The 22,040-nt window shown below is 36.2% G+C and overlaps 2 protein-coding genes and 2 long non-coding RNA genes across 8 annotated transcripts in view; 2 read left to right on the plus strand and 2 right to left on the minus strand.

Moving 5' to 3' along the window:
* The first annotated feature begins 1,454 nt into the window (after window positions 1–1,454).
* LOC126876003 (uncharacterized) lies at window positions 1,455–2,564 on the plus strand. Its single transcript, XR_007693860.1, has 2 exons — window positions 1,455–1,775; window positions 1,895–2,564. It is a non-coding gene; the product is annotated as an uncharacterized LOC126876003 (long non-coding RNA).
* Window positions 2,565–8,657: 6,093 nt separating this feature from the next.
* On the minus strand, window positions 8,658–9,841 carry LOC126876012 (uncharacterized). The gene is made up of 2 exons (XR_007693870.1): window positions 9,425–9,841; window positions 8,658–9,276 (listed from the first exon to the last, which is right to left on the minus strand). It is a non-coding gene; the product is annotated as an uncharacterized LOC126876012 (long non-coding RNA).
* Window positions 9,842–10,043: 202 nt separating this feature from the next.
* LOC126875967 (venom serine protease Bi-VSP-like) lies at window positions 10,044–15,092 on the minus strand. Of its 2 annotated transcripts, XM_050638874.1 has the most exons (8): window positions 14,625–14,707; window positions 13,626–13,677; window positions 13,357–13,554; window positions 13,089–13,184; window positions 12,863–13,017; window positions 10,730–10,825; window positions 10,375–10,653; window positions 10,044–10,299 (listed from the first exon to the last, which is right to left on the minus strand). In XM_050638874.1, exons 1-7 carry the CDS (start codon window positions 14,634–14,636, stop codon window positions 10,522–10,524), a joined length of 741 nt encoding a protein of 246 aa, XP_050494831.1. In that variant the 5' UTR covers window positions 14,637–14,707; the 3' UTR covers window positions 10,044–10,299; window positions 10,375–10,521. The 2 variants fall into 2 exon arrangements, with proteins under 2 accessions (XP_050494831.1, XP_050494830.1); XM_050638873.1 differs by lacking the exons at window positions 13,626–13,677; window positions 14,625–14,707 and adding an exon at window positions 14,975–15,092.
* LOC126875985 (omega-amidase NIT2-like) overlaps window positions 11,745–22,040 on the plus strand; it is a 41,353-nt gene continuing 31,057 nt past the window's right edge. For 2 of the 4 annotated variants that reach the window (XR_007693838.1, XR_007693837.1), the window contains exons 1-4: window positions 11,745–11,784; window positions 16,450–16,634; window positions 17,029–17,197; window positions 17,472–17,848. Coding sequence is in view for 1 of the 4 variants with exons in the window: in XM_050638918.1 (XP_050494875.1) it covers window positions 16,551–16,634; window positions 17,029–17,197; window positions 17,472–17,734 (516 nt within the window). In the remaining 3 variants the exon portion in view is untranslated. Of the gene's footprint in view, window positions 11,785–16,449; window positions 16,635–17,028; window positions 17,198–17,471; window positions 18,001–22,040 lie in introns of those variants that run through there. The other 2 variants (XR_007693836.1, XM_050638918.1) reach the window with 2 other exon arrangements.

Consider the following 22,040-nt stretch of genomic DNA (forward strand, 5'->3'; position numbering starts at 1 on the left):
ATCAGTGAGATCACGAGCGAGAATGCCTTTCCCGTCCCGATGATGCCACAGAGGAAAACTATAATGGGGTGTGTCTAAGGACACGAGATCATCGGATTCGTCGAGAAAAGCCTTCGTTCAGAAAGTAAGGGAAATTGGCGTTGCTGCTAATTGGTCAATTTCCATATCGGTGGTTAGAAAAAGATGCTAGCCGCCCTCGAGGGAAAGTTGCTAGTGGGAGACGCCGCTCGTTGAAAAATATGTTTCCCCTATCTTCCCGTAGTTGGGACAAAGACTGTTTGTCTGTTTGAAGGACTTTAGTTAACTAAACCTTAAGATTTATAACGGGCCCTCGGGCTAGCCGAACATGTACTGCGGAGACGCATCGACATCTGGCAATCATCTTACTCGAAGAATAGGGTCTGCGTGTGGCGAGCCACGGGACAGAAACCGTTGGAATGTTTATTGTCGCGTGTCGCCACGAATATTTCTTTTAAGGAGAGCTATAGAATTACTCGATACCTGTTGTTAGGCAAAGCGTTCATCCCTTGACCGCGGCTACGTTGGGCGACAGACTGTCACCTCGAGCCAAAGCTCACCGTCACTAATCTCGAACAATTACAATCGGATTGAATAACTACAATAGTTTAGTTACAGTTATAGTAGACTTTAGATTGCAATGTTGCGGGGCTATCCAAAGGTTCCGGTGTCCTTTCATCTCCGACATATAGATATACATGTATATGTGACGAAATATACTAAAGCAATATTGACCCTTTGTCGCTGAAAGTATCAAACTACAAAACTTCCTTTCAAATTTTCAGAATAAGGAAATCAGGATCATGATAAATAATTGGAACATAATTAAAAATAATATATCTTCTCTATAAGATAATGAATACATTGGTTCATTTAATTTTTATGGATATTCAAACGCTTCTGTGAAATAAAACGTCAAGATTATAGAGTATAAAATTCATAGCTATGAAATAACTAAAACTCTGATGTATTATTAAAAATATACGTTAGGTTGTATGTAGTGATACATACAAAGATTACATGTACAAACCCATAATTAACACAATGCTACCGCAACCATTCTGCAATCTACCTTGCCCAAAACACTCCTCCAGTCACCTCCAAACTCTTCAATTCTCTCCACCTAACCACCCACAAACCATTCACAAACATGCAATTCTCGACAAAAGAAGAACTTATCGTCAGTTGTCCTTAACATCTCGTTCATTCATTTGGTCCCTATCCCCCTATTTCCTCCCACTGCGATGATCGCACTACATTTTTCCACGTCTCTATTCTATTCTCTGGATGATCTGAATTCTCGAGCAGTCGAGTGACGATTGATCTGTACAATTGATCGATTTCTTTTTACTACAGACATGCAAGAAATTCCGTGTTGGAGAGCGATGTTGCGAGTTCGAGTGCCTGGACCACCTGAAGACCGGAACTGTCTATAGTTTATGTCGTTGATGATAATAATTCCTCCACGACTCAGCAACAAGAGCTACTCTGGGTGATGAGCTTAATGGTGCTGTTGCGGCTATTTTAATTTTTCAACAAGGATCCAAATGGCGCCGTTGACGAAATTCTTTCATTATAAACGTCAACGATCAACATCAGCCATCAGGGAACGAAGAAGGTACGCTGTAACGTGTCTGAGTAATTATACCTCGAGGAGTACATACAGTTATGTAATGAAGATTCGTATGTGAGTGTTTGTTTTCTTATTTCTTTTCCCTTTGTTTCATTTGAATGGATTTTTGTACTCAAAGAGCGAGGTAAGATTACGTCAGATACGTTTTTACATATGCTAAAAAAATGGAAAATGATGATGATGAATCAATGACACGTAGAAAATTATAATCTATTGTATTGCTGTTATCTAATGGTGTTGTAGTTGACTGTATGGTGGATGTATCTAATGGTGTTGTAGTTGACTGTATGTTGTTCAATATTGCTATGAAACTCTTCTGATTCATTGTCACTTATACGAAGGATGGAAGTATACGAAATTGATAAAATTATTAATAATATTTACGAAGAGAAAGTAAACTGTTGGATATATGACAAAATAATTCTATTTTAAATAAGAGACTGGTCAGAGTGGTTATTTTGTTTACAAAATCAAACGAACTTAATGAATGTAATGGTAAGGAAGTAACTATAAGTGGCTGTTAAACTATTTTTATGCTTGAAAAGTAATTCGCAAAGTAATGTAAAGCAGTACTACTGAGTTGTACATAACCTCTTTCAGAATTTGTTCTTAACCTCTTGCTTCATAACTTCCTTAATTATACTCTTCAAACTTATTGACTACTTCGATGTTGTTACGAACAGAAACTGATAAAATATTAATCTTAAATATAGATTGAAATGAAAGCTTGTCAGGTAAATATATATATATATATATATATGTGTACTACTTACTCAAACTATGGATCACATAACCTATACAAAAAAAAAAAAAAAAAATTATTGTACACTATAAAGCAAGAGGTTAAATCTTTAATCTGTTAAGAATTAAATTTTTTATTGTAACTGCGAAAATTATAAAAGTACCAAGCGAAGCAAGTACGGAATATATGCGGAATATGAATCGCTCAACGAACCAAAGAGCGGCTCAGTGACAAAATTAGTAAAGTAAAGACCACAAATATTACAACATTATATTCTACCACAAAATAATTCTCTATACAAAAAAGGTACACAACGAATCGATTTTTCACAACGATAAGAGTCAACAGAACCAATCAAGACCAGGCGAGACTCTCATAAGACAACGATATCAGAGGAATCAAATCAGCGACTTCAATCTATGTTACAGAGTATAGTTATCAAGAAAAATTGCTCTTTTCATGAAAAGTATGGTAATGATACTCTTATAATACATTGTATATCTGGCAGTCGGGTGTGCCCGTGGCCATCGGAAATGTAAAGACGACGCTTTTAGAAAGTGATAGCGCCATCGCGTTTTAAAAACGCGTTAGAAGAAGGACGGTTTCGCTATCCAAGGCGAATCGAAAAGTGTGCGTGTTGCGAGAATCGGAGTTGATCGAGACGTCGAAGCATAGAATCGTTAGAATTGAGTTGCGAGTGTTGTCGAGTGTTAGAGTTGCTAGTGAGAGAGAGAGAGTGAGAGGGAGAGAGAGAGAGAGTTACCAAATAGTTGTCAAGTTATTTGTTGTAAATACGAGCGTTGCATTTAGTTTTCCTGTTAATCAAACATCGTTTCTCTGTCTAACTAATATCTGTATTTTCAATGCATTATTAATAAATTATAATTAATCGAACAAAATTACACCTTTAATATATTCCGATATTACATTACCGTGATGTAATATTTATCATGCTTATTTTGTACGTAAAACGAATCGTTGGAATATTCCCGAAGCTAACGAAGCATTTCCCAAAAGTTAAACCGAAGAAATTAACGCGAATAGTTAAGTGAAATTTTTCCATTAACTTGCTGACCAACCGGCAAATAAAAAATCATAAAAATTGTTTCAATGTGTTGAGGTCACGCATAACTTCTTTTTTCATTGACGATTACCAAACAGGTAAAATTTCGAAATTGTACGAAGGCCACGTGACCAGATCGTATTGGAATTTGAAGTGCATGGAAAAAGACAACTCGAAGTACAAACCTTGAGCTGTACTACTCGAAGTACAAACGTGAACTAATGGATGCAGAAAAGCAATTAACGCCAAACATCCGAACAGCATCTTGGAGCCCGTCATTGTTCTGAAATAAAAGAAGTGACGAATTAAAAAGACGCAGGACTAATAATAATAAAGGAAACTTAGTTCGTATTATAAATTGAATTTACATCAGAAAAGAAGCACGATCAAGCGAAACAGATCGTAGAAATGACAAATATCATCGATATACGTTTCAGTGTAATTTCACTTTTGAAAATTATTTAGTTTAATACGATCGTATTCATCGCTCTGAAACTTTCATTGTGCTGCAATTTGTGCTGCGTCTTTTTAATTTCTCTATCTTTCTGTGTTTTCGGATAAATTACTTGAAAGATTAAGAATTGCTTGCCTTATTTTATTTTCGATTAGTTAGGATTTGATTATTCCAGGTAAGGTTTATTATTTATAACAGGTTTTATCACTTGTTTATTATTTAGGAGTTTGTTATTTTAGGATTAGTACCTTTTAGGATTTTTTATCCTTCGAGTTTCTGTTTCAGATATCTAGGTCTATTTCAAGATGTTTTATTACATTAGGATTATTTATTCGATTAAGATAATTTAAGAGTTTCACAATGTACAAAGAAATAATCGCGTGAAATTTAGATTTATGCTTTAAACGTATTAAACACGCGGTAATTTCAATGTCTGTAGCCTCGAACGTGTTCTGATTAGTTGTGTCATTGTCTGTGACATTGAAATCACAAAAATCCATTGCAAGTGTGCTGTCATGCAATGTGGATGTAATTGGGTTTTTTGGGGTTAGGTTGGGGTTAGGTTGTATCATCTGATTTGTACAGTACTATTTTAACGCAAGGACAGGAAAGTTATTATATATTTCCCGTCCATTATTTGAATCGTTGTGAAGTGTAACGAATTATATTCGATTCGAGGAGATGTTAATGAATTACCCATTTCATATGTAATTACATGGAAATAAAAATCATTGCAAAAATAATTGATCTAATGACAACGGAATTTCCAATATTTTTTTGTTTCGTCACGTCTTTTTCATAATATATCTTTTATAGGTACGTGATTTATTAATCGTTCGAATGGAAATAATTATTCGTATAATATTCAAACGATTCTAGCCATAAAATAAATTAAAACGATACCTGTAATGCAATCTGCGTATGACGTCAACCTCGATCTATGCTTATACAAGAAATTTTATCAATCAATGACTAGATATACAATAATCAAATATTATAAAATTTCCTGAAAACCTTTAGGTGTTAATATTAAGGTGTTAATATCTTTAATATTTGCAAGTTATTGTTTAGCGCTAATTAGTTAGAATGTAACAAGTGGTGTACCAGAATTGAGATAATTAAGCCACACGAACAATCTTATTTAGATCTTTTTAATTTTTTAATTCTCTTTTGCTCTAATACTTCGTAAAATTAATCTTCATTAGCTACTACACTTCATAGAATAACAAGAGATAATTTTTCTTATATAACGTTTCATTCATAAAATCTATCATTAAAGTATATCTTCATAAAAATATCATTCCATACTAACGGTATATTTGGTGTCATACGAGATAACAGTTACCAGTGATGACATATGTAATATCGGAAAATAAGGATAGAAATTTTTTTTTCGATTACTTACAATTTATTAATATTAAATTGAATATACAAATATAAATTGGACAGAGAACGATATTTAACGGAAACTAAATGCAATACTCGTATCTATATCAAATAACTTTACAGTTATTTGACCACTCTCGTCACAACGAATCTAACACACACACTCTCTCTCTCTCTAACAACTCTATCAATTCTCACGACTCTACTCTTCAACGACTCGAAAACTCTAACGACTCTACTCTTCGACGACTCAATTAGCTCTAACGACTCTACTCTTCAACGACTCAATTCGCTCTGACTCTCGCAACACACTCGCTTTTCGACTCGCATACTCTGACCTCCCGGTCGTCCGCCCTTGAAACACGAAACCGTCTTTCTGCTCTAACGTTGTTTCTTGTTTTTCTCATATCTCTGTAAGAACTAGGTGACTTTAGTCACATAGGCGCTCTTAAATGTAAACGAACCACAGAAGGACGACGTACACGGTTTTTTCTATTTTCTACCGATCTCTAATTCAAATCTATTCTACGATATTACACTCGGCCTTTCCTGACAATCACATCTGCCCTCAGATGTGCTCATCATCGCTGCTCGCACTTACATCACTATCGTTAACATTCCACCACTTCATGTGATCGGCTGCCGTGATCGTGCTGCTCTCGCTGCACTACGTATCGGTCATTTCGCGGGACCTTTACTTTTAGTTAAGGAACTTCGGATGCAGCTTTAGTCGGGGACCGCCCTGCGTCCTGTATGCTGTCGCCTTCTTGCGTCTCTTGTTATACGCCCACTTGTCTCGGGCTTGGATCTTCTCGATCCGTCTCTTTGCGTCTGCACGCAACTGATCTCGTTCCTCTTGGAACACCACGGTCTGTTCGTCCTCGATGCTACTGCTCCTCTTTCGCTCTTCCTCTATCTTCCTCTCCGCTGTTTGTTTACCCATTTCACTCTTATCAGGGGCTTCGATCGTCGTGGCAGCACCGTGACGTTTTCGTAGGCTCGGTTCGTACATGGAAGACGTTAACAACTTACCATCTACCGAGACTATGATCTCTTCTTTTTCAAAGGTCTTCACGTTCATCGTGTTCTCGACAATCCCATCGTCGTCCTCGTCACCGACATCCTCTGTATATCGAATCTTCGTATCGATATTATTGGAGGGATTCCGCACGTGCAACTTCCCTTGTCTTTTCGTTCGCCTTGCATTGACTCTCTTCGAGTCTATCCGAAAACTTGAAACAACCCTCACACCCGCAACGCTATCCTTCTCAGTAAATTCGCAAATATCATCAACAACATCCTGTTGCTGTTTAGCCAGATTCTTCCTCCTCGTGATGTTCGCTAAGTCCTCCTGCTGGCCGCAAGAATCCGACGAGGACACCATCTCGTGGTCCACTTTACCAATCACCACGTATCTCGTCACTATTCTCCGTTCCTCCGACACTTGCTGTACAGCCGCCCGATACTTCTTCAAAACTTCTGCCAACTCTTCTTTATTTTCTTCCAATTGCGACAGTAGCTCAGTTCGTTCGCGACTAGCTACATTAACACGATCTTCTGCTTCGGAACGTTGCCGCAGTGCTTCCTGCAACGAAGCCTGCGTCTCATTCAGTTCTTGCTCCAGTGTCTGTTTCGCTTTAACTGCAACTGCTCTAGCGCATTCTGCATCTTCTAACTGGTTCTTCAGCTGTGCTACTTCCTCCTCCGTTTTGCTACCAAATGTTAACTCCTCAAGCTCTTGGCCCAATGTCCGCAATCTTTCTTCCTTCAATTCGATTTCCAATCTTGCGTCACTAAGGTTCTGTTCTATGGTAAACTTCTCCGCGATCGCGATTTCTTTTTCTCTAGCTAATCTTTTACGTTGCGCTTTCTCTTGCCGCAGATCGTTCATTAGATTCTGAGTTTCTGAATCAAATTTGCGCTGTTTCTTTTCCAGAAGATTATTCCTAGCTGTTTGTTCTTCCAACAGTAGTCTCAAGTCGTGCATCTCGCCATTCAGACTTTGCACGCGTCGTTTCCATTGTCCAACAACCTGACGTTGTTCCTCGACCTCTTCGTAAGCATCAGCTAATTTCTTCTCCAATTGCTTCTTAAATCCAACCAGTTGCTCAAGATCATCCTCATGTTGCTGGGCACTTACTACATTTTCAAATTCATTCCTCAACGCTCTCTTTAGCTTTGCCCAGGACTTCGCGCATCGCTCTTGTCGTACGAAGGCCTGAGCGGAGCCTGTGAGTAATTTCTTAGCATAGGTCACCATGTGGGCGTCTGACCAACCACACACTTCTGCCATTTCCTCGAAGTCTTCCACCCACTGATTTACATTCAGCAGATCATCCCCGCTGAAATTCTCTAATGAGTCTTCTACGTCTTTAAGACTCAACATCGAACCGACGCATACCTTCTGGTGATACTTATCGCGGTCCTGATACACCGCTCGCGTGCCTCTCCTGTATTCTCGCGCGCCTTGTTTGTCGTCCTCGCCTTTACTTTCGTCGGAGCTCTCTTCTTCCGACGATACATCATCTCCTTCTAGGGCCGCCTGTAGCCGCGCGCGTAATTCGGATTTTCTTCCTGTTACCTTCAACCCCAAGCTAGCGAGACGCGCTCTCAGCTCTTTCGTCCTCAGCTTCTCGAGGTCTTCAACGTTCGCCATTTTATTCTATTCTTTTTCTTCTCCCGCACAAATAGCTCCGCTAAAAGGTGTCGTTTTCTGTCCTATTCGATCCCGGACGAGCCCCCACATGTAATATCGGAAAATAAGGATAGAAATTTTTTTTTCGATTACTTACAATTTATTAATATTAAATTGAATATACAAATATAAATTGGACAGAGAACGATATTTAACGGAAACTAAATGCAATACTCGTATCTATATCAAATAACTTTACAGTTATTTGACCACTCTCGTCACAACGAATCTAACACACACACTCTCTCTCTCTCTAACAACTCTATCAATTCTCACGACTCTACTCTTCAACGACTCGAAAACTCTAACGACTCTACTCTTCGACGACTCAATTAGCTCTAACGACTCTACTCTTCAACGACTCAATTCGCTCTGACTCTCGCAACACACTCGCTTTTCGACTCGCATACTCTGACCTCCCGGTCGTCCGCCCTTGAAACACGAAACCGTCTTTCTGCTCTAACGTTGTTTCTTGTTTTTCTCATATCTCTGTAAGAACTAGGTGACTTTAGTCACATAGGCGCTCTTAAATGTAAACGAACCACAGAAGGACGACGTACACGGTTTTTTCTATTTTCAACCGATCTCTAATTCAAATCTATTCTACGATATTACACATATGTAACTTTATAAAGATATCTCGTTTTATTATATATTAAAAGAATGTACTCATTGCTGCTATATTTCAGATGAAAAAAAGGAGGCAACGATTTTACAGTAAAATCGTTCGTTTACAACTGATTCATTTACATTTCATGATAATACTGTGCATTCTGAATATGCTATGATTTGGTTTAAAATAATAAATAGTCCATTCTTGCATACTATTGCTCCAGCTTTACTTGTATTTTCGATATTGGTATAAATAGAAAGACAATTAATGTCGTTCGAGTCTATTTTCGGATCATTTATATTACGTTTAATCCATATAGTTATTATATGAGACATAGTATCGTAAAATTTGGAAGAATAAAACGTTCGTACAGGAAGTACATTTTATAAGAACTCCAACAAATCTGCGTGTGCACCTAAGATACAAACTGATAGTGATTGTTCATAAGTTTATATACATTATCTAATGTCAATCGAAGGTATCAATTCTTTTTCTCCATAAGAGTACTTTTTCATTTATATGTGTTCAAAAATACATGTGTTCAACCGTGAAGCATATGTCACCTACAACGAAAAAGAGTTTTCCTATACTTAATATTTCCTTTATATACCTATGAAAAGTCTATTCTTCGCGTAGTATGAAATTATGAATAAATCTGGAATATTGTTCAATCTGAAAAGAAAAATAACTTATTGACATCATTCATTGATACGAGATTCAGAATGTTTGTTTTGTCTTGCAGAAAAAGAAGGCAGCCCTCCCTTTCTTTTAATGTGAAATAGAAAGCGAAAATTTGAAAACAGATTTTTTGGAAATTTACTTGCAAATATCGTTTTCAATATCGTGATTTTCTTCCCAATGGTACTGTACTTTCAAATTTTCCAGTATCCCTCTAAAAACAAAAAGTCGAACCTCGTTATTATTAACGCAGGCATTACAAGGAAGAGAAGTATTAGAAAGCAGCTCCTTTTTATTATGGATTTCTTTATAATCATGTAAATAAGAAATTCCGGAAATTTTTTCCTCAAGAATTTAATTCTTGTGTTTTGATTGATAATTATTACACTGCATACTAACTTTTCGCATACTGTTCGCGTCTAACAATTTCCTAATAATAACTACTTCAAAATTACATATGTTCTTGCACGAATTCAAAAGTACGTATGATACAATTATTATTTATCAAAAAATTCCAAGTTAGTAACTTTCTTTTCAAATGGCAAATAACATATACTTTGACTTACCTGTAAGTTTTTGTTCCTAATCATCATTTCCTCTTATAGAACACATCATTATTGTTCTCATAATTACTACCAGTGTCATAGATATTGTAGTGGCTACAACTGAATTAATAGAAAATGATAAATAACTGTGTATAACACTAACACATAACTGTGTATAACAATGACACATAACTTTTACTTACATATCAGTCGATACGGGATTACTGTGATATCCTGTTGATGTTTCTTAAGGCACTTGATTAGGTGCGATACGGTATCATTCCTTATGGTATACTGTAGATAAGTATTTTAGAAAATAACAAGAATAAATCTAAATTATTCAGAGGTTCCAGTTTCGGCTTAGACATAAATACAGGACCATTTGCAAAGAAGAAAGGGTGCGTTTCTACAGCCTCGTTATAGTAACCATGAATACCAATCTCTGAATTACTGGTTACTAAACATAAATATCCTATAAAATTTAATATATTTCTTTAATTTTTAATACATACATGAGTTAGTAGTTCTAAATTATGAATCATCCTACCTGTGATATTACACTTTTCCTTATAATATCATCACTCAAGTGAACAACATTAAGATCATGTAAACCATGTCATCCTATCTTACTGTGAAGATACTTAGTTATGTTATCTAACATTATAAAAATATCATCAAATTCAAGTCCTTTTATTCACATCACATGGCCACGACGATCTGGTTCTTCGTTATATAATGTTCTAAAATTTGTCGTATATATAGGATGTACAAACCGTGATATCAAGGTATCAGTTCTTCCTTCCCAAGGGACAGTTTCATTAAAATTCTGATAGAATTAAAAATTAATTATTAATATTCTAACAATCATATATGTTAAATACATTATAGTCAACGATATATACCTGAGCGAATGTAGGGGTGATTCCTTGATAATTATAAATGTCATCAGCCCACATCATTGTGCCACTTCTTTGTACTCCAGCCTCTAGATTAACAGCCTAAACAAACATACGAAATTTTATAGAAGCTGTACAAAATATAGTATATATGCGCAATATTGAAGCGTTCAAGGGGATATAAAGGTAATGTACATCACATACACGTGTACTCTCATGCAACAAAATACAATTAGATTCAATAGTATAAGCTCTTTTATTCATCATAATAGATTGGAAATTTAAGTGTCTTACGAGGGTGAGTAAAAAGTTACCCGCTCTGTCGGTGTAGAATTTGTTTTAAGCAATTGTCAAAAAAGACATACATCATTTTTTGACATAATCACTCAATTTCTGTATACACTTTGTCCATTTGCCGAAGGACCTTCGTATTTTCTCATTAAAAAATGTTTTGGGCTGAGCTGCGAACCACGAATGCATCGTCGTCTTCACCTTTTCATCAGCTTTTTCGGCATCCATCTCGCACAAACTTTTTAAAACCCAAATCTGTCGTGCACTATTGCATAAGCAGAGCCGTGGCTGATTTGCAAATGATTTGCCACATTATCCAGTGTCACTCGTCTATTCCATAGAGCATAAGTTCATGAGCACGTTCAATGTTGTCATCGTGGATGTGGACGAGCGTCCACCTGTTTTTTCATAACACTTGTGCGATCTTCTTTGAACTTTTGTGCCCATTCAAACACACTTCGTGACAAAACACTTTCTCCATAATGTGCATTAAATCTTTGATAAATATAGGCATCAAACATAACCTCCGACCACAAGAAACGAATCACAGCATTCTGCACTGTTTTCCTGCAAATCACCATTGCAAAGCGCCATTACTCGCGCAACGGTCACAAACGAATTGACGTAACACAAAGAAACCTGCGCAGCAGCACTGAACAGATATTGACGTCATACGAAGAGTGCAGATGGATCAATACGGTCGACAGAAGTTTTAACTATCTGGAGTGCGGATAAATTTTTACTGAGAGTCGTATAGGAATCTATAATCTGTAAGTACACCTTTGGCTGAATAGAAATTTCTCTTACATATAGTCAAAAATGCAGAAACTGTGTATTGAATTGGAAAGTGATAAAAAATAAGTGAAGTTTCGAGGTTGCATGTGATTGCATGAGTACACAGGACGTTTTTAGCGAATAAAAAGTAATTTTGAAAGACACGAGACTTATCGTGTATTTTATGCACTCTCTGTGTCCGAATTTCCAGAAGCTCTCTATCTTATGAAGCGTTTTAGATTAGCCGGAAAATTTTGTACGTACATACAAGAAGTATACGATCTAAGTGGAATATTCCATTATTCTCTTGATACAACAGAAACGAAATTTACAGAACTTCTCAGAAAGTTGGTTTATTATTACCAAATTAATAGAATTAATATACGTTTATCATCTTTACATACCTAAGTCGTGGAGGTTTATCGTGCGTAAAAAATTAGTGTCGTTTCAAAGTTACATTTCGTACATTTTAAGCCTATAATTTGTAACGTACAAAACAATGTAAATTTGAGCTGTTTCTTATCTCCACAATAAGAAAATCCAACTTTACGTTTTTTACACAATGATATTTATGGAACAGTAATATCATATTATTGCATCGCTTGGAGAATGAAGTCAAGGTACGATGTGACCCTAGTGTAAACGCTGGGATACCCAGCTGTGCCGCACTTATAAGCATAAGACACAATACCTATTAAATACGAGGTTAATTCATGTTGTATCAGCAGTGGTCCGCCGCGGTCAGCCTGAAAGGATCGTTAAATTTTTAATCAAAGATACTGAAATATATCGATCGAATTGTATTGAAATTATACTTATATACAGTAATAATCTTCTATTGATTTGTGTATTGAAATACTCCAATTTATAACGTACATGTTATATGTATTTTGAGCAAAACTAAGATTAGGAGGAAATTAGATTAAATACCATAACGAGGTGTGAGAAGTGGGCAAAACTATTAAATTGTGTTTATCTATTATTTTTAATGTTTAAGACGTCGATTTGATGTTAATTCGAATTGACGTGTCTTCAGATACCGTATAGTTTGTAGTAACTCTGTAACTTAATTACCGTACAAGAATCCTTTCCACCCTGAGCACGTTCGGCGCATATTATACCATCAGTGACATCAGGTGCATTAGGAAATTTGGAATAAGCTATTTTGCATTCGGCGTTCTTAATCACTGGCATTTGTACTTCCATTAATGCATTACGTCGTGGTCGTCCTACGAAGAAAATAAGAAAGATATTTAAGACTGGAACTGTTTAATTTTATTATAAAATTGATATCACTTACTATATCTTAATGCTCCCCATCCAGCAACAAGGGGGTTATAGCCGACGAAGTTGCTCTTTCGCAGGAGCTCTTTCGTACAAATGGGATATACGTACCCTGAAAAATAAAAAAATAAATGAAAATGCAGGAAACGAATGACCAAAAGTATGAGAAAGAATTGTACACGCTTTATGACACAATATATGTGTACAGTAAGAAATTTCAGGATATGATACTTCAGTAATACTCAATAGCATATATATATATATATATATATTTGAGGACTTACTCGAAAATGGCACCTCCTCCACCAATCTAAGAATGGCAATATTATGATTGTGTATGTTTTCTATTCCATCCATATGTGCACAATGTGCTGCGGTCAAAACATGCCTAGCCGATATCAGGGAACCTCCGCACTTCCATAGTGGTTTGTCTGGGTTTCGGGGATTACGAAAACCTAATGCAACGATCCATGGCCAAGCGCCTAAAATGCAATAGTCATAGTTGTGAATATACATAATTTTTTCTCACATAACGAGTAACAACGATTATTACCTATTCGATATTCGATCATACAGCAGACGATAAGTACATACGTACAAATACTCTGAAATAGAGATTTGATAAAGACAGAAATTAAATTTTTATTCCAGTGGAATACAAATTATTAAATAATTCTATATAATTTCTATTTGAACTATACTGAACTATAAAGTTCAAACGTGTAATTTCTGCCCTAACAGTTTTTGATCTCTATCCATATTATTACTCCTATATCAATTTTTTATTTCGAGCAAAAAGATACTCTTCCTAACATGAAGTAAAAGAAAGAAATAATTCAAGTTAATAAGTAAAGTTACTACCGATAAAATCATAGCATTATTATTTAGTCTAATTGAAATGTACATTGATGTGCTGTTTAATGCCTTTAAAGTTCATTCTTTGCAGTAAATGGCTTATTATTAATCGGAAAGAAAGACATAAAACGTACCAAGTTCAGCTGGTTTACCATCGACCACCACCCTGGTATGAGAGACGTTGCTAAAACCACAGTATGGTGGTCGCAAAGCCTTATACTTATACACAGTTTTTATTAAAATTTCTCTCTTCTCTTTGTTTGGATCGTTCGGACAGCAAACGATCGTAACATTGCCCTGGTATCTGCACACTGATCGTCTATAAAAATCGGTGGCTGTACGGTACTGTATCTGCCATATTTCTTGCAGAGGTTTACATTTTCTGTAGTCAAGGCACCTGCCTTCTTGATTGTCCGGTGTGGTACATTCTGGATCAAACAATTTTAAAACATTTATACAGTTCAAAGATGCGTAAGAAAGCGACACCGATTACTCAACTTTCGAAGTAAAAAGCCGATCAAGTCCACCGGATTGCCCTACAGACACGTATTAATCCGTAAGAGTTAGTCATCATGTTGATAATAATTATCTAAAGAAACTTTTCACGTGAAAATATAAAATTTTAATTGATTAGATATTGTGTTAGCCATACTTAAGAAAGAAAATGAAAATGAATGAAATGAAAGAAAAGGACTACCTTCAACCTCATTTTTTAAATAAACACTTTGTCAGTTTTGCGGTAAATAAATTCTTAGGAATTCAGGACAGTTTTTAGTGAATCATTTTGTTTCGACCGTTCGCGGAGAGACGCGATCGCGAGATAGCACGTCAACGAGAGTTGTAAGTTCCCGTTACGATTAAATAATCGACGCCACGAACTGATCGATCCCCTTATTTCGATTATGATAATAAGGGTAGTTCAATGAAATTCCACAGAATTAACACAAATAAATTAATGTTTATTTCAACAACTTATTAACTAGAAAGATATAAATGGAACAAAAAAAATGTAACTGCGTTTTGGTTGATAAGTAATGCGCGACATACCACATGTGTTGACGGTTCGACTTCTGGAAAAGTTCTGAACGCCTTTCGATTTTTTTCGTTTTTTCTGGAAGGTGACCCCCACTACGTTCGGATCACGCCACATTCTTTTACTGCGAGGTAAAATACGGGCCACGAGTCGACGTTTCTGGAAGTCGCCCTGCTTAATGAACCATGCGCTTGCCACTACAATGTTTGTTTGCCGGGCAGACGCGACGATCCGTCTGCGACATTATAGTGCCGCGATCGATAGTTAAGAATATGACCTATGGTAAGCCGCATGGCGTAACATTCTCCCCCCGTTGAGAGGGTACCGATCAAACTAGGGAGGTGTGGTTGAAGTTCCCATCTTATTTCGTCTCGGTGGCTAGTTGTTCGGGTTTCTCGAGATCGGGTTGAATTGGCAGTGGGACAAGCCTTTTGACGCCCCGATCCAAAATGCTCTTTGCCGTCTGAACTGTAGCTGTCCGGATGACACCATCGGCGCCTGGATGAACCTTGATAACTCGGCCCAGAGGCCAATGCATGGAGGGAACGTTGTCCTCTCTGAGGATGACGATTGTGCCCTTTTGGATGCTGTGTCCACCCTTGCTCCATTTATTGCGGTTGGTTAGCTCGTTCAAATACTCCTTATGCCAGCGGTTCCAAAAATGTTGTTTAAGCTGTTGGATATGCTGCCATTTGGAGAGTCGGTTCGATGGAATGTCTCTGAAATCTCGATCACGTAAGCACATTAATGAATCGCCAATGAGGAAATGTCCGGGAGTGAGGGCTAGGAGATCATTTGGATCGGTGGAGATAGGAGTTAGCGGGCGGGAATTGAGGACTGCTTCTATTTCTATGATAAGAGTATTACGGTGTTAAGCTCATATGTTTCTGTTTCTCCACTCACGCTGCGCCATAATATCCTTTGATATTTCCGATCCTCTGGTCGTACGAGGAATTGCCGATACATTTTCTCGATGTCGCCAGTGAGTACGTACTGATGAGCGCGGAATCTAATTAATATACAAAATAAATTGTGAATTGATTCGAGAATATAGGATTTCCCCATTTTCATGATTATCGTGATTTTTGTATAAATATATTTTTTAAGATACTAATAATTAGGTACTTATAAATTAGTATTATCAATTATTTTGCATTTATAATTCCGCCTCTAGTATAAGTGTTAATTGAAAACTAACTTTATGTTTGAAAAAGTACTAGCAAAGTCGTTGAGTAACAAGCCACTGATGCTAACACAAATAGCATTGTCGTAATTAAATATTTCTAAATATTCATTTTTCATTTTGAACCTGTAGAAACAATTTATTATATATACTATTAGCTAAGTAATTGCATATTTAATTAAGTCGAAATATAAAACTTAGTTATTTTAATAATTTAAAAAATAAAAAACTGACAAACATTTCAATTTAATTTATGGTTGGAACAAAAGACAGTTATTTTTCATTAATTGAAATATTGCAATGCAGAGTACTTTCGAAAATACGCCGAGAGTATTCCTGATGGTGAAACGAGCGTTGCTTCATCGAACGCAGCTAAAGAAAACAACATCTATGTAGTTGGTGGTACGATGCCTGAAATAGAGGGCGATAAATTGTACAATACCTGTACTATTTGGGGTCCCGATGGAACTTTGATAGCAAAACACCGAAAGGTAAGTAATATATTCCTTTATGGCTTTGGATTTGAAAATATTGGGGTGAAGAAAGTGACTCTATCTAGGAATAATTTAGGAATATACATATGTACATACGTATACTATAACCAATTCTATAATTTACGGTTTATAAAATACGTTATGATACGGGAAACGCCCATTTTTGTTGTAATGTGTAATATAAATTTTTCACATACTTAAAATATTATTATACTTATTTTTTCTCCTTTTTAAACATTATTAAATGATAAGATTTTTTAATAAAAGAAAGTGATAAAAACGCTGTCAGTTATTAAATAAAAAATAATTAAAGTTTAGGAGTTGGTAACTTTGATATTAAATTACAAAAGTTGCAGCAATAGAATTAGCGACTACATTTTTATGTTATTAGGTACATCTATTCGACATCGACATTCCTAATAAGATTACTTTTCGAGAGAGTGATTCACTCAGTCCTGGTAACTCCCTAACGACGTTCGACGTGAAGGGCTGCAAAATAGGTATTGGCATTTGCTATGATATTAGATTCGAGGAAATGGCACGCATTTATCGTAACAAAGGTACAGTAACTTAATCGATCAATACTTAACTAGCAAAAAATTAAATATCTTTCTTAAATATATTCTATATAAAATTAATATAATCTGTAACTCTGTATAAAAAGAAGCTTAATTTAAAAAACCAGTATATTTGCTGAAAATGAAACAAATAAAAGAATTAAAAGCACAATAAGAGGACTGTCCTCGCATATTCAGAAATGATGGAATGTGAACCGTGCAACTACGAAGTTAATTGGTATTCGGTGGCTTCATATTTCCTGCTTCTCTGGGTTAGGTTGCCAAATGCTGATATATCCAGCGGCATTCAATATGACCACTGGACCACTGCACTGGTCATTACTTAAGCGTTCCAGAGCGAATGATAATCAATTATACGTTGCCTGCATATCATCGGCTCGTGTTCCTTCAGCAAGTTACGTCGCATGGGGGCATACACAGTTGACCAATCCCTGGGGAAAGATTCTTTACGATTTGGAAACTCAAGAGAATATGGCAGTCACCGATATCAAAAAAAAAAAAAAAAAAAAAAAAAAATGAGGCATACTATATAAGATTGTCATCGATTTAAAATCAAAGTATGAAAAGGATACCCTGGAGAGAGTAAAACACAGAATCATTCCAACTAAACATTCAGATCGTACCGACACCTAGGTATCGTCTTACAATTAAATCTCGGTCTCGAATGGATTAAAATGAAATACATACTTGCAGCTTCAACATCTTCAATATCGAGGAGATTCAAACTTTACAAATAAATGTAAATTGCGATGTAAAACAAAGCGATGTAAAAAGGGAAAAAGGAGGAAAGAAGGAACAGGGAAGTAAAGAGAAGAAACGAATTTTTCATTTTCTCGAAACTGGATCAAGTTTCAGGAAGACCATCCAAGTAATTGATGTCCTCTGTAATTATTTGTTAATCATGCGCGGAATCAGAACGATTCGACCTCGTTCCAAAGCAAATCGTTACTAGAGTAGAGACGGGAATTAATAATTCGTGTCAATTGTTCGATCGTGTTCACAAATTCAAATGCGGTTGAGTGGCGGAAACCATTTATAACACGTCCCATACAGCGTAGATCGCATACACGTCTTAGGATGTATTTTTGGTACTTATATATACTCTATATATATATTCTTACCCTATATATACTTATATGTACTCTATATATATTCTCTATCTTAGATATACCATAAAATATTTCGTGAAATCGCGTATTCGTGTCTAATGTCAGGGATTCTCTTTCCACAAGTCTGCGTTTTCTATATTATCTTTCTTCCTTATCAGTAGGCATTCTCACAATTTGTGATTAATACTGCTCGTACAGGAATATTAGGTTTTTGACGTTGTAAAATTTCACGTGAAATAATAATGCCTATATATTGACTAATTTATCAATTAATTAAATCCGTGTATATCAAGTTTTCTATAATTTAGTACTTTCGTGTAACTACAGAAATTTGATGCAATATAAAACTTGATTAAAACAGCGATTCATTAGGAAACGAGAATAATGATGCAAATATTTTTTGTAGCCATTATATAGGATTTCGATCGCATAATTAATCAGTATCAACTTACCAGTCTTTAACGGAAGAATAGAAGGAAGGGTAGGCGGTACACAGACCGCAATTATCATCATCTTCATGTAGAGTGTCAAAATGCCGAACATCTTCGTTAGTCGTCAGAAGTCGCGATGAGAAGCGTAAAAGAAGTGCACTAGCCAGAAGTATCTGCGACAGAAATCAGAATACACTCGTTTTCGCATGGTTGGATCAATTTCGCGTGGGACTAACCTGATTGAACCTAACGCGGGATAATTGTGTTAGGGAAGTGATACATTTACACTGTACATGAGAGTGTGTGTGTAAGGGCCAGAGGGCGTCAAGGTCTTAGTGGAGACAAAAGACTGTTGCCAGATGTTAGAAGAATCTAGGATAGTCGGTTGGCGACCAGCGTGCGTGCAAGACGTTCTTCAGAGTGTAATATAGATGTATAACTGTTGCGTGGGAAATATAGTCAATAATTTGTATTCCCAAATCCTCGAATTTCCTTAACATGGTAGCAGAGCGTGGTTACTAGTTTTGCAAGATATTTGGTGCGTGGTTACGATCTTGCGAGTGAGTTTTCAGTAAGGAAAAAAAAACTTTCAGAGGAAAAAATATACTTCGAGCACGTAGGAACGCTTGAGTAAGAAAAGAAAAAAAGAAGAATCAATTAAAATGGAGAGATCGGAAATCATGATACCTATATTCGATGGTGAGGATTATGGAATGTGGAAGCAAAGAATCACGATGTTTTTCAAATATAAGGAATGCGAGGTTGCTACAACTAGAATGAAGAACGAAAGAGACGATGAAGACTGGGACAAAAAGGATTTGAAGGCGATTAATATAATTTATAGTGCAATATCGAACAGACAATTGGAGTATGTTAGGGAAGGAAAAACGGCGTATGATATAATAAAAAGGTTCGATGAAATGTACTTGAAAGAGTCGACGGCACTGCAGATCGTATGCAGAAGGAGATTGGAAAACATAAAACTGGAGAACTACAGTGATTCAGCATCATTCTTTAACGATTTTGAGAAATTAATCAATGAATTAAAAAGTGCGGGCGCACAAGTAAGTGAGAGGGAAAAGCTGAATTACATGCTGAATACGTTACCCGAAGAATACAGCTACATAGCGGACATAATAGACGCATTGAAAGAAGAGGATCAAACGGTAGCGTATGTAAAAAATAAAATAGAGATAGCAGAGAAGAAAAATAAATCCAATCGAGGAGAAAGGCAAACCAACGCCTTTTCTGCAAAAAAGGAAGGATGCTTCAGATGTGGAAGATTAGGACACTTTGCGAGAGAGTGTCAAAATGGCGTCCAAGCGGGAAGCAGTAACGGCTATTGGCATGGGCCAACACGTGGTCGAAACAGAGGAAGAGGGAACAAAGGCAATACGAGCAGAGGACGTAGAAACTTTCATCGTCAATCAAGAACCGGCACGGGCGAGCATGGAAACTCAAGAGCAGGCATATGGACAGCAACGGCGCACTTAGTAAACAGCGCCGAACGTAGTGGTATGAGTAAAAAGGAAAGATGGCATAGGATGCTAGGACACGTAAATTTTAAATATTTAGAGATTTTGGGTAAAGAGCAACTAGTGACTGGCATACCGAATGAATTTGAAAAGGAACTTTTGAAATGTAGGGTGTGTATAGAAAGCAAAATGCATAACTTACCTTTCAAAAATAATCGAACTAAGACTAGGGAAATAATGGAAATTATTCATACGGACGTATGTGGTCCCTTTAAGACTACCGGATTCAATGGAGAAAAATATTTCATTTCATTTATCGATGATTATAGTAAAATAGCTAGGATCTATTGTATAAAATCAAAAGATGAGGTCTTTGATTCTTTCGTACAGTTCGTAAATGAAGCCGAAAATTTAACGGGCAAGAGGTTAAAAATATTAAGATGCGATAATGGTAAAGAATATTTAAATAATCGAATTTATAAATTTGCTAGGGATAAAGGTATAAGAATAAATAATTGCTCAACATACGTACATGAATTAAACGGGACAGCGGAAAGGTATAATAGAACAGTGATGGACATGGCGCGTTGCTTGTTAGCGGAAGCGAAAGTACATAAAAGGTACTGGCCGGAAATAGTTTGTACAGCGGCATACTTGAAAAATCGAATATTAGCGAATACTATAGAAAGAAAGACACCTTTTGAAATATTCTTCGGGAAAAAACCAAGTGTTAAAAATCTACATCTATATGGAAGTAAAGTTTTTGTAAGAAGGCCAGAACAAAAAAGAGTTTCCAAATGGGACAAGAAGGCAGATATGGGAATTCTATTAGGATATAGTGAAGTAGGATACAGAGTCTTATTAGGTGGGAACATAACAATAGCTAGACATGTAGAGGTCATAGAGACAGACACTAAATGTATCGGTTTTGAGGAAAATTCATTAGAGGCAGATAGAAATGATAGCGAAGATAACTATTCATTGGATGGTATGGATATGGAAGAGTTAGAAGGTAGGAAAGATGAAAATAATAGTAGTATTGAAAGCTCAAACACTCCTAGGAGATCTACACGTATTAAGAAAACTCCAGTAAGGTATCCAGAAAAGGAAAATATTTGCGAGATTCATGCAAATTATTGTAAAGTAGATATCCCTCGTACATTTGAGGAGGCGATTGGTTGCGAAAATAATGAAGTTTGGAAACAGGCTATGGATAAGGAAATAGAATGTCTCTATAAGAATAAAACTTGGAAATTGGTAGAAAGGGTAAAAGGCAAAGAAATATTAGATGTAAAATGGGTTTACACGAAAAAAATCAGAGGACAGGTATAAGGCTAGATTAGTGGTAAGGGGATTTCAACAAAGAAACGTAGCCGATGACATATATTCTCGAGTGGCGAGTAATCAGACCTTTAAGATATTGCTATCATATTGTTGTCAAAATGGATTAATAATTGAGCAAATGGATGTAGAAACTGCCTTTTTAAATGGTGAAGTAAGCTCGGAGGTATATGTAAATCAACCAAAGGGATATGCGGACGGAACGAATAGAGTTTGTAAATTATCGAAAGCGCTTTATGGGTTAAAAGAAAGTCCGAGGGACTGGTATGAGTGTTTTGATAAGTATGTGACGAGATTAGGTTTTAAAAAGAACAATATAGAGCTGTGCCTATATACTTATGGAGAGGGAGAAAATGTTGTTTATTTGTTAATATACGTAGACGATTTGTTGATTTGTAGTAAAAACAAAGGGAAGATACAAAGTGTAAAAAAAATTATTAACTGATAAATTTGAAATGAAAGATTTAGG

Source organism: Bombus huntii, unplaced genomic scaffold (assembly GCF_024542735.1).
Source record: "Bombus huntii isolate Logan2020A unplaced genomic scaffold, iyBomHunt1.1 ctg00000061.1, whole genome shotgun sequence".
In the NCBI taxonomy this organism is placed as follows: Eukaryota; Metazoa; Arthropoda; class Insecta; order Hymenoptera; family Apidae; genus Bombus; species Bombus huntii.

What these genes read in the sequence shown, in the direction of transcription:
- LOC126875967 (XM_050638873.1), bottom strand. Translation starts at nt 15,077, where the DNA reads ATGTGGCGTGATCCGAACGTAGTGGGGGTCACCTTCCAGAAAAAACGA. An exon ending in TCGAACCGTCAACACATGTG is followed by an intron (nt 13,555 to 14,974) that starts GTATGTCGCGCA and finishes ATTGCATTTTAG; the next exon opens with GCGCTTGGCCATGGATCGTT. An exon ending in ATGGGGAGCATTAAGATATA is followed by an intron (nt 13,018 to 13,088) that starts GTAAGTGATATC and finishes TTTTCTTCGTAG; the next exon opens with GACGACCACGACGTAATGCA.